This window comes from Astyanax mexicanus, chromosome 3 (assembly GCF_023375975.1).
Source record: "Astyanax mexicanus isolate ESR-SI-001 chromosome 3, AstMex3_surface, whole genome shotgun sequence".
NCBI lineage: Eukaryota > Metazoa > Chordata > Actinopteri > Characiformes > Acestrorhamphidae > Astyanax > Astyanax mexicanus.
Genome location: NC_064410.1, coordinates 64,024,663 through 64,037,203, shown reverse-complemented (window position 1 = coordinate 64,037,203; position 12,541 = coordinate 64,024,663). Strand labels below are relative to the sequence as shown.

Genomic DNA, 12,541 nt, shown 5'->3' with positions numbered 1-12,541 from the left:
GCAACACACTTGTTTTAATTTCTGCTAAAACATTGTCTAAAGTCCTGTACAAATTAGATCTGTGTGATTGTATAAAGACTTTAACATTCATTTATTAGTAGTCTAATAGACTCAAAGGAGGATGGTCCTTCCCAAGATTTCTTTCTTCTCCTGCTCTGAGGGTTCTGTATTTTATGTTCAGTGTTTTGTCCGATTCTGTGAGCCACCACATTTCTGTGAAGCTACTTTTTGAAAACATTAGTTGTAAAAAGCGCTATATAAATAAATTTGATTTGACTTGATATATATGCTTGTCGATACTTCATAAAGCAAACACATAAAGCAAACACAGGACAATTTGATATTTTATATATGTATTGGGAGATGTATTTGTGATTATAACTTATGTTTCATTTAAATTTCTTCTTTGTCACATATGTTTCATCTAAAAAAAAATGAAAAATTTGCTGCATATGAAGCCTGGGTGTTAAATCCACAACCCACAAATACGCTAAACCTCAAGAACAGACAGATAAGAGATTAATGAGCTCTTTATCTCGGGAAACACATTTCAGCAGCAGAAGATTTATGTCAAACTCTTACATGTGCTTCTATCTGATCTCATTGTTGTCCAGTAGAAACTACAAAAACTAAAAAAAAAAAAAAAAATCTACTTTTTTATTTGTATTTCCTCTGGGTGTGCCAGAGAAAAATCATCTGACAAAAATCTGAAAATGAGCATCTTTATGTAGTTTTCAGTGTTACTGTTTGTTCTCTTTTTATTTGGCAGGTTTTAATAATAAATAAACAGAAAAAGAATTTTAATAGAATTAAACTCATAAAATCGCATAAACATTTTAATAAGGAGGGATTAAGATTTTCAGTATTACATTAGAACATTAAATCAGCACTTATTAAATGTAACTTCATAACCTCACACAGTAAAGTACATGTGCAGGAATGTGTTTATGGTGACAGTATTTTATACTGATTTAATGTTTAGATTTGTCAAACGTAACATTGAATCAAGTTCAATTAGCATAAAAATGTATGTGCACAAATGAAAAAATTCTAACATCAGAGATCAACACTGATTTGCTGCCTTTGATGATGTAAAAATAAACACTGATTTAGTGTAATTTTGTTATCTGGATTTAAAGAATGACTGTAGTAAAATAATGAACAGGAAGTGTGAAGCAAGGTAAGCCTCAAAGCACTGCAGGGCTTTTATTTTGGTGATATTTTGGCACTCACATTCAGAACATCACACACAAGCAGCTTCATCCAGGAGCTGGAGGATCATCTTCTCCTAGTTATCTCTGATCAACACTTTCATTCTGCTTTATTTAAGATGAACAGGAGATTTAGGGGCTACTGATAAACCCTGACTGTTGCTTTATTGGGGGAATAATTCTCCTGTCTGCTGGATTAAAGGGTTAAATTGAGCTGCTATTGTTTATAAACTCCTTCATGATAACTGTAGAGATATCTCCTTTATGATCACGTGTTTCTCCACACCAGAGTCGGTTTGTGTACGTAAACTATATCTTTATGATCCATTATTAAATTATGTGTAGAGTAGATCATGTGATATTCAGCATGCAGATGTAGTGAGTGTAGAAAAATTCATGTATGCAGATGTTCCACAGTGTGGGAATTAATGTGCAGTTATTTGTGGAATAAAGCAGTTAATTTTAGAGTTAAATGAAGTTCATTTCTGAGAGCTGGTTAGTGGGGGGAGGATTGCTGGTCTGTATCTGGGAGATTAAGAGATGGTGGGTGATTCAGGGTGTTAATAGGGGGGTTATAAAGTGTGAGACACATTCATGAGTGTGATTGTTTAGTTAACAGTCCTGGAGAAGCTACACTTTGCACATTTTGTTTTTTTTTCTATTCAGGAACACTTCTTTTACCCGGTTGATAACTAGCCTCCTAAGAAAGAAATGCCAATTTGCATTAATGTTTTTGTGATGATGTCAGGGCCCTGAATACATCACCACCAACTCCAGAGACATTTTACCTGCAAAGACATTTTTACACAAACACAGTACTTACCTGGATCCTGTGGAAATGGCGGCGCGCGAGCCACCCGGGTCCTTAAGGTCTGGGTAGAGACCAAGGGGTGTCCTGGGGCAGGGGAGCCTGGGGGTACCTGTGAAAAAGAGAACAGAGAAAATAATACATTAACATTGCAAAATTATCATCAATTCTTACCTGGTTCCAGACTGTTTTTGCGTCTCTGCCTCACCTCTCTCCGGTAACCTCCTGACCACTTGTCCTCACACTACCACAAATGGTGGCAGCGGTCTAAAAGGGAGAGAGTACGAGACGTTACTACGACGGAAGGTAGTGAAGACGCCTTTGAAGTGCGGAAAAGTTCCCATCGCTACGCGCTTCGCCGCGGTGCAACAGAGGGAGAAGTCGCCGGCTGTGTGGTCCTAAACACCGCTAGAAGCCAACGCGAGCACCCGGAAGTACACTACGAAGGGAGCAAGGAGCGGATTGTGACGCGCCCAAACAACGCCTGTCAAAATAAGAGCCCCGGGATCCGCTGCAGCAGAAGCGGGACGAAAACGGGTGGAAAAAAAAAAAACGGAGATCCGTTCAAGCCCTGCGAACCGAAACTCAGCAAGGAGTCGACTCAGTGAATCGACTGAAAGAGTCAAGAGGGCAACGAATCTTCCCATTATGGATGAAGCTGCTGCAAAAGAGCAAAAGACTTCAACCCCAGATGTGGAGCAGCTTGCAGCGTCCCTCCAGTTATTTCTTCTTCGACAGCAAGAAAGAGATGAGGCATGGCGAAAAGAAGCTGCAAAACAAGAAAATAGATGGCGTTCACTACAACACCAATTCACACTTTTTCAGCAGGCTGTTCAAGAAGAAAAGCGAGAGCAGAGACGATCTGCTGATGAAGTGGAAACTGGTTCAGAACAGAATCCATCACAGATCCTGAGACACAGCAGAGAGACCAGAGCAGCTGTGGACAGACAAAGTTCACCACCACAGCGTTCTGCACCTCGCCCGACACCTAGACTACCAGAACTGAAAGAGAGCGATGACATCGAGCATTACCTCGCGATGTTTGAGAGGATTGCACAGACAGCAGGCTGGCCACCTGAGGACTGGGCTATCTATCTCATTCCGGCATTGGAGGGCAAGGCAAGAGAAGCATACATCTCAATGGACGCTGACGACATTGGTGACTACCAAAAGGTGAAAGAAGCAGTGCTCAGGAAGTATGAAATCAACAAAGACACGTACAGGAAAAGATTCCGGGAAGCATGTGTCAAGCCACAGGAGACCCCCAGGGAGCTGCATAACAGACTGAAAAGCCTGTATGAAAAGTGGATGAGGCCCGAACAGAAAACGAAACAGGAAATCGGTGACGTCATCATCCATGAACAGTTCCTGAAAGTGTTGTCTCCTGAACTGAGAAGCTGGATTCTTGAACGCAGCCCTGAAACAACATCCGGATCAGTGGAATTGGCTGATGCGTACATCACTGCACGGCATTCTGAGGGGGTCCGGCACCTCGACTGGGGCAGACGATTCCTGACGGCAGAAAAGCCAGGTAGGACTGTTGGGGGATATGGGAGAAGTCTTGATGCCTCTTATAAACAGTTCAGTCAAGAAAGTGGTTGGTCTAGGTCCAAAGTAAAGCCCTACACAGTGAGCAAAGGTAGCAGTGAGCAACAAATGGTGAACATGCTAAAATGCTTTACTTGTGGGAAATTGGGACATAAGAGCAGGGAATGTCCAGTGGGGAACACTAGGGCCAATAGACTCCTATATGTACCCAAAACTAGTGACTGTAAGGCAGCAAATAGTGACAGTGATACAGTTGTCAGAGTTAAAGTTGGTGGGAAAGTACTCAAGGCACTTATCGATACGGGAGCGAGCCAAACCATTTTAACTAGGAGAAGCCTACCTGAAGCCCAAGAATTTCAGGGGACCAAAGTTAAAATTAGGTGTGTGCATGGCGATGAACAAATGTACCCTACAGCTGAGGTCATAGTTGAAATAAATGGGCAGGCTTATAGTTTAAGAGTGGGGGTGGTGGAGAACTTACCGTATGATGTAATCTTGGGCAGGGACCTGCCAATACTCGTAGACCTCTTGAGTGAAAGTAGCCTAGCAGCAGATGTGTGCGTAGCTACTAGAGCCCAAACCAAGCTCAGCAAGAGCTTAGAAAATAAACAAATTAGTGATCAACTTCCTTTCGCGGGTGACGTAAAAGTGCGTAAAAGCAAAAGAGAAAAAAGAGTTGATAAAGTAAGGGGTACCAGAGTAGAAGAGAGGGTTGCTGAACCAGATATAGTGGGGCTTAAGTTGTCTACTGATATAGGCAGTCTACAAAGCAACGATAATTCTCTGCGTACGCTCTTTGAAGCTGCAGATAAAGCAGGACAGGATGTAGGGGGCGAAACTGAGTTTACTGTGCAACAGGGTAAATTGTACAGGGTCAAAAATGAGCAGCGTTACCTTGTAATTCCTAAACCTTTGCGGCAGGAAGTGCTAAATCTAGCTCACGCAGATCCATTGGCAGGACATCTAGGCCAGAGTAAAACAATCAAAAGAATAACCAGCAGGTTTTACTGGCCAGGAATGTTCCAGGAGATAGTCAACTTCTGCAAAACATGTCAAGCATGCCAGCTAACTGCCCCTGCTAAAAAGTCAGACAGAGTGCCCCTGGTCAGTTTACCAATCATTGAAGTCCCATTTTCGCGCATAGCCATGGACATTGTAGGCCCATTGCCTAGAAGCCAGCAGGGTAATAGGTATATTTTGGTTATTTGTGATTATGCTACCAGGTACCCTGAGGCATTCCCTTTAAGAAAGGTGAAGGCCAGACAAGTGGTTAATGCTTTGATCCAGTTGATCTCAAGGGTAGGGGTCCCAAAAGAAATCCTAACTGACCAAGGCACTAATTTTATGTCTAGGCTTATGAAGGATGTTATGGCATTGTTAGGCATGAGAGGCATTAAGACTACTCCGTACCACCCACAGACCGATGGCATGGTGGAGCGCTTTAACAAGACACTCAAGGCAATGCTCAAGAAGTTTGTGTCAGAATCTGGGTCTGACTGGGACAAGTGGCTTCCCTACCTCCTGTTTGCCTACCGAGAGGTGCCACAAGCATCCAGTGGGTTCTCACCCTTTGAACTGTTGTACGGACGTGAAGTCAGAGGACCACTGGATGTGCTGAGAGAAGCATGGGATGGGGAGAAGCCTGAACGTCAGGTCAATGTCCTCTCTTATGTCCTCAAGATGAGGGAGAAGATGGTGAAACTTACAAGCCTGGTGAAAGAGAACATGAAGGTAGCTCAAGCCAGCCAGAAGAGATGGTACGACGCAGCATCCAGGAAGAGGGAACTGAAGCCAGGGGACAAGGCTCTTATCCTGCTGCCAACGTCCGAGAGCAGCATTCTGGCGAAGTGGCAAGGTCCTTACAGGGTTACCAAGCGGTTGGGTCTTACCACATATGAACTCTATGTGCCCGACAGCAAGAAAACTACTCAAGCCTTCCACATCAATATGCTGAGGCGCTGGCATGACAGGGAAGCAGAGACCACCGTCCATCTCTGGTTGAGAGCTGTGGAGGATGAGGAGGAGTACGATGAACAGTATTTTCCAGTGGCACAAGACCATCATCCCACCGTTTCCCTCGCCCACCTCTCCCCAAGACACCAAGAGCAGCTGAGTAAAGTCATCCCAGATGGACTGTTTGGTCAAGAGCCGGGACGCACAAGTCTGGCGGAACACGTCATTAAGCTGAAAGAGACGGATCCCATAAGACAGACAAGCTGCAGAGTTCCAGCAAGACTCGTTGCTGATCTCAAGAAAGAGGTCCAGAGCATGCTGAAAATGGGAGTTATAGAGCCATCTACCAGCGAGTGGTGCAGCCCTGTGGTTCTGGTTCCCAAAAAGAATGGGGGACTGAGATTTTGCGTGGACTTCTCTAAACTCAACTCAGTTTCTGCATTCGACTCATACCCAATGCCACGCACAGATGAGCTAGTGGAACGGCTGGGCAGAGCCAGGTTCCTAACAACATTGGACTTATGCAAGGGGTACTGGCAAGTACCATTGCATCCAAGTGCAAGAGAGCTCACAGCGTTCAGAGCTCCGAGTGGACTGTATCAGTTCACAGTGATGCCGTTTGGTCTGCATGGGGCAGCGGCTACATTCCAGAGGCTAATCGACAAGGTGCTGAGGGGCACGGAGGACTTCACGGCAGCATACATCGATGACATCGTCATATACAGCGAGTCCTGGGCAGACCATGTGGAGCATGTGAGGGTGGTGCTGGAGAAGATCAAGAAGGCTGGACTGACGATCAATCCGGAGAAATGCAATATGGCGCAGTCCGAAGTCACGTACCTGGGGTATGTGCTGGGGAATGGTGTGCTGCGGCCACAAGCCTGCAAGGTGGAGGTTGTCATGAACGCCTCTGTTCCAAGCACCAAGAGACGTGTGAGGTCATTCCTTGGTCTGGTGGGGTGGTACCGCCGATTCATTCCCGACTTCTCCACAATCGCGGCACCCCTCACAGAGCTCACAAAAAATGGTCATCCACAGAAGGTCAAGTGGACTCCAGAATGCGACGCGGCCTTTAAGACGCTGAAGTCGTGCTTGTGCTCTGCACCTGTCTTGAGAAGCCCGGACTGGAGTAAGCCGTTCACTGTGCAAACCGATGCATCAGGAGTCGGATTAGGTGCAGTCCTGTTACAAGCTGAGGGGGGAGACTTGCACCCCATCTCCTACATAAGCAGGAAGTTGTTCCCGAGAGAACGGAACTACTCAACAATCGAGAAGGAGGCTCTAGCGATCAAGTGGGCCTTAGATTCATTCAGGTACTACCTGATTAACAGTGAGTTTACACTGGAAACTGATCACCGTGCGCTGCAGTGGATGCGCAAAATGAAGGACACAAACGCAAGAATCACACGATGGTACTTGTCACTACAACCATTCAGATGTGTAGTGAAGTACAAAAAAGGAGCTCAGAATGTGACTGCTGACTTTTTATCAAGAGACTCTGAGGAGCTCTGACTTTGAGGGGGGGGGTGTGTGATGATGTCAGGGCCCTGAATACATCACCACCAACTCCAGAGACATTTTACCTGCAAAGACATTTTTACACAAACACAGTACTTACCTGGATCCTGTGGAAATGGCGGCGCGCGAGCCACCCGGGTCCTTAAGGTCTGGGTAGAGACCAAAGGGTGTCCTGGGGCAGGGGAGCCTGGGGGTACCTGTGAAAAAGAGAACAGAGAAAATAATACATTAACATTGTAAAATTATCATCAATTCTTACCTGGTTCCAGACTGTTTTTGCGTCTCTGCCTCACCTCTCTCCGGTAACCTCCTGACCACTTGTCCTCACACTACCACAGTTTTTCAGTGGCATTACTTAATATAATATCTACACTACATGGCTAAAAGTATTCACTCCTCTGCCTTCATATGCATGTGAACATCCCTTTCTTAATCCATAAGGCTTAATGTAATCGCTCCCTTTACAGATTTAACATCATCAGCTCTTCTGATAAGACTTTCCACCAGGTTTAGGAGTTTGTTCATGATAATTTTTGATTAGACAAAAAGTGCTATCTTCTAAACTGTATAATCAGATACAGGTGTAAAATACATGTAAAGCTAGTAGTGTTTTCAGTTTATTACATCAGTGTGTAGCTAGTGTGTAAAATAATGTATCTGTTCATTAGATATGTAGGTGTTGAGCTTGGATTAATAAAGTTTACAGAGCTTTGGTTGGAGTGTTTACTTTATCCAAATGTAAGACATGATGTGTATGTGTCCTCTGTAGCTGTGTGTTAATATGGTCAAACAGAAGATATAGTTTCAGAAATTGTGCCTTAGCCCAATATTAACTTTGTGATAAATGCTGTTTCCTGTAGATTATCATGTTTGAACTTGTCTGATTCTTGTGCATTTTATTCTGATCTTGGGCTTTTTTTTCTTTGTTTCTTTCAGAAATAAATACCAACCTGTTCCAAGTCTTCTCCTGCTTCTGGTGTCAACTGCGCAACCTGGATAAAATTTTACTTCACAAATACAGATTCAGAAGATTTCACGAAAATATTTAGCTGCTGAACGAAGGGGAGAACATGGAATCCAGAGAAATCTCCAATACTCAGCCAACATCCTCTCCTACACCTAGCAGACAAATGCAGCAAAGAGCAGGCAAGAAAATACACCACTGTTCAGACTGTGGGAAGAGTTTTAAATATCAGAGTCATCTACAACACCACCAGCGGGTTCACACTGGAGAGAAACCGTATCACTGCTCAGAGTGTGGAAAGAGTTTTACTGCACAGGGCACTTTAAATAGACACCAGCGCATTCACACTGGAAAAAAAACATGTCACTGCTCAGACCGTGGTAAGAGTTTTACCACACAGGGTATTATCGAAGCACAACAGTGCATTCACACAGGAGTGAAACCATATTCCTGTTCAGAGTGTGGAAAGAGTTACACTAGGCAGAGTAGTGTCACCAGACACCAGGTCATTCACACTGGAGTAAAACTGTATAACTGCTCAGACTGTGGAAAGAGTTTTACTAAAAAGCGTGAGTTCCAAAGACACCAGTGCATTCACTCTGGAGTGAAACTATATTACTGTTTAGAGTGTGGAAAGAGTTTCACTAGACAGACTTCTCTCAAAATACACCAGCGCATTCACACAGGAGTGAAACCGTATAACTGCTCAGACTGTAAAAAGAGTTTCAGTACAAAGGGTACTCTCAAAAGACACCAGGTCACTCACACAGGAGAGAAACCGTATTACTGTTCAGACTGTGGAACGAGTTTCACTAGACAGACTTCTCTCAAAACACACCAGCGCATTCACACAGGAGTGAAACCCTATTACTGTTCAGACTGTGGAAAGAGGTTTAATGCACAGGGTGCTCTCATAATACACCAGCGCATTCACACAGGAGTGAAACCGTATTACTGTTCAGACTGTGGAACGAGTTTCACTAGACAGACTTCTCTCAAAACACACCAGCGCATTCACACAGGAGTGAAACCCTATTACTGTTCAGACTGTGGAAAGAGGTTTAATGCACAGGGTGCTCTCAAAATACACCAGCGCATTCACACAGGAGTGAAACCCTATTATTGTTTTGACTGTGGAAAGAGGTTTGCTAAAAGGTGTTCTTTCAAAGCGCACCAGAACATTCACACTGGAGAGAAACTGTATCAGTGTTCAGTCTGTGGAAGGAGTTTTAGACAGCAGCAAGTTCTCAAGGTACACCAGCGCATTCACACTGGAGTTAAACCATATTACTGTTTAGACTGTGGGAACAGTTTTAGACAACAAGGAGATCTCAAAAAACATCAACACATCCACACTAGAGTGTAAGCGTATCGCTGCTCGGAGAGAAAAGCTTCAGACATTCATATAAATTTCATGAGACGCAAGTGCATTAAGAGTATTCAAGACATTTAGGCCCAATCCCATTTCACGTGCATGCCAAGGGGTAGGGGTGTCTCGATTCTTGTTAGGCTGGAGGTGTAGCCGGATGGGATAGGGCTTGTTAGCCCTTCATAGAGCTGGGCGATTTTCACAATTAAATTGAATTGCAGTTTAAATGCGATTTTTATAAATGGATTAATTTTACATACAGACATTTTATCTTTTTAATCTAAAATATCAGAAAACGCTACTCATTTCTAAAGTGTTTGTCCATCTTAACTTGGTTACCTGCGACTCCCACAGACAAACGCGCATATTTTCTGTTTGTCTGAGGACTGTGTTAAAAGTGCTGGAATAGTGCTGGATTGTTTTTCGGTATGAGCTCAAACACCCAGTAGGATCAAGCATATATTTAGCTAGACACAAACAATTTTCAGTCACAAACCCGCATTCTGAAGTGTAACTACAGTGTCTGTCAGTGTGTGAGTTTCTCCTGGGCTGTTTGTGTACATGAGGTTAGTGCATGATAGGAACGCATGGGCTTTTAAACAGTGTTTTGAATCATTGATTCATTCAATAATTCACTCAAAGCAACCAAACAACACATTTTTTATTATTATTATTTTTAAACCTAATTTTGAACCATTTATTGGTCATCTGTAGTTAGATTTTTCATAGGGGGTAAAATAATCTATTACGATCTAATTCTTCATAACAAGCATAACAAAGATTGCTAGTAGTTTGTCTTAGTAGCTAGCTAGCCATTTTTTCGTTCCACCTTAAATGGTGCAGAAGACGCAGCATTTAAGGTGGAATGAAAAAATAAAATAAAAGCTTATTAAAGCTAATCTCAGTTAACTTGACTAGTTAACCAGCAGCAGCAGCTAGGTTACTGAACTTTAGTGCTCCTGATGACAAATCGAGTGCTTGAAGGGTTTCCCAATTCTTTAGGGGGAGGATTTTACCCCTTCCTCTTCTAACTCTGTTCTAAGAGGAAGGGGTGAAATTGGATTGGGCCTTATCCTCAGATATTTAGCAAAGTCATGAAAACTACGAATGAAATTGAAAAGTAGAGTCCATTCTATCCAGCAACAGCTTGAGAAGACAGAGCTGATTGTGAAAATGAGTCTTTTTAAAATTATTTTATGAATATCATGATGTGGTTTCATTGCAGTTTGTGATTTTATTTTGTGTTATTCCTTGTACATTATTTTAAATAAAGATTTGTGTGATTCTAAATTGTTTTTCATTTTTGTTTTCAATTCAATTATTTTTTTTTACACAGCTAATGTCACAAAGCAGCTTTACAGAAATCCAGAGGCAGAGAGTGACAATGACAATACATTTACTGGTGTTAAATATATATTACAACTGTTTAAATATAAACTGTTGAACACTGACAGATTTACTGTGTACAGTTTGTGATGTTTTCTCCGTTCCAATTAAAAGTACAAGAATTATGCATATTATTTAAGATGACCATATGGAGATATTTTCAAACAGAAGATGCTTTACAGTTTGTTGGGTTTGTGTGTTTTAAGAAAACTGTGATTATTATAGAATTATTGAATTGATTTATTCTCATCATTGTAGAGCAACAAATTAAATAGGCCTCTGTGTAAACAATTATATGTATTCTGATAAAACACTTGCACAACCCTTGACGGTGCAATCCCATAAAGAACTTGAAGAAAAATAGGGATCATGGCGAAAATGTTTAATTTGTCATTTTTTGTGTTTTTTTCCATATTTAAATATTCTGTGAATTTGAATGGTCTGAGATTTGCCCTCTATCAAACAACTGCCTAATTGTACTTAAAAATATTTATTATATTATATTATATTACATAATATTATTTATTTATTTTTTAAAAAGTCTTTTGCCTAAATCATTTTGAAGATTTGATTAATTTTTGTTGTTTCTTGAAAATATTTTAGGAAGTTGCCCATATATGAATGTTTCTACCCTCACTACAACTACATGCTGAATATCACATGATCTATACTACACATAATTCCATGAAGGATAAAGGATACATAAACAATGGCACCAAAGGTTAACGCTTTAACTTTAATCAGACAATCTGATATTGCTTTTAATGGAACTGAAGCCTCAAAAACACACTTTAGAATATTTAATTTTTAAACTTTTTTTTTTTGTGTATTACTGGTACTGCATGAACCACCTGAAGTTTTTAAGTGGTACAGATGAAATGAAAACATAAGGAAACAATTATATAGAGACAGTGCATTATATATGAAATATTTTAGATTAAACAAAATTCTAATTTCATCTGTAGAATTTGAACAGATTCAGTTTAAGAGCTCATCACTCCTCCAGAATAATATGAATAATAAATAATAAATATATGTTTTATTTGTGTTGAACATTAATGGCTTGATTATTATGTGTATGTTAGATTTTATACTTGTTACTGTTATTGCCAAACAAAATGCTGTTTTTTTTTTTTTTTTTACCTCAAATACATAATAAACAAAAGTTTGTACTCGTGTCATAATGTTAAAAAACCTTAGTATCTTTCTTATTGATTAATTGTAACCTTTTCTTGCATTTGTGTAGACTGTATAAAAACTTCATATCATCATCTCATAAAAACATTTAATCTCCAAAACAGAAGTTTGCAGGAAACTAGGAGAAGATGATGCTAGCTTAACCTAAAATACCTGGATAACTATAGCCTTACCTGTGACATGCTTGGACCAGAACTAGACTACATCCATTATTATTGTTAGAGTATCTGGGCCAAGGACCCAACCAGAACTGGGCCAGAACAAAACCAAAGATGTGGTGTATTAAAACTGCACATAATTAGTAGACTATGTGAATTTAGGATGCACTTAAGTCACTTGTGTCCTTCAAACTAAAAAATGTTGTTTTGTTTAAATGAAATAAAATCACTTACTGGCAATTCAATAAATATTTATAATTGATTGAAACTTAAATTGAATTAAAATGTACAAAATGCAGATTGAACTATTTATCAGCTTATAAGTTTCATATGCTGTGCTTTATATGAATGCCCCTTTAAGCATCCTTCAACAAAACACAAGGCAAATGACTATTTTTAAAGGACATTTTTCTATAGAATTTGAACAAA

The 12,541-nt window shown here is 41.0% G+C and overlaps 1 protein-coding gene across 1 annotated transcript; it reads left to right on the top strand.

Annotated features, from left to right (window-relative positions):
- The first annotated feature begins 8,108 nt into the window (after positions 1–8,108).
- Positions 8,109–10,966, top strand: LOC111191635 (zinc finger protein OZF-like). The gene has a single exon (XM_022667173.2). The coding sequence runs from the start codon at positions 8,109–8,111 to the stop codon at positions 9,366–9,368; it is 1,260 nt and encodes a 419-aa protein (XP_022522894.2). The 3' UTR covers positions 9,369–10,966.
- The last annotated feature ends 1,575 nt before the right edge of the window (positions 10,967–12,541 follow it).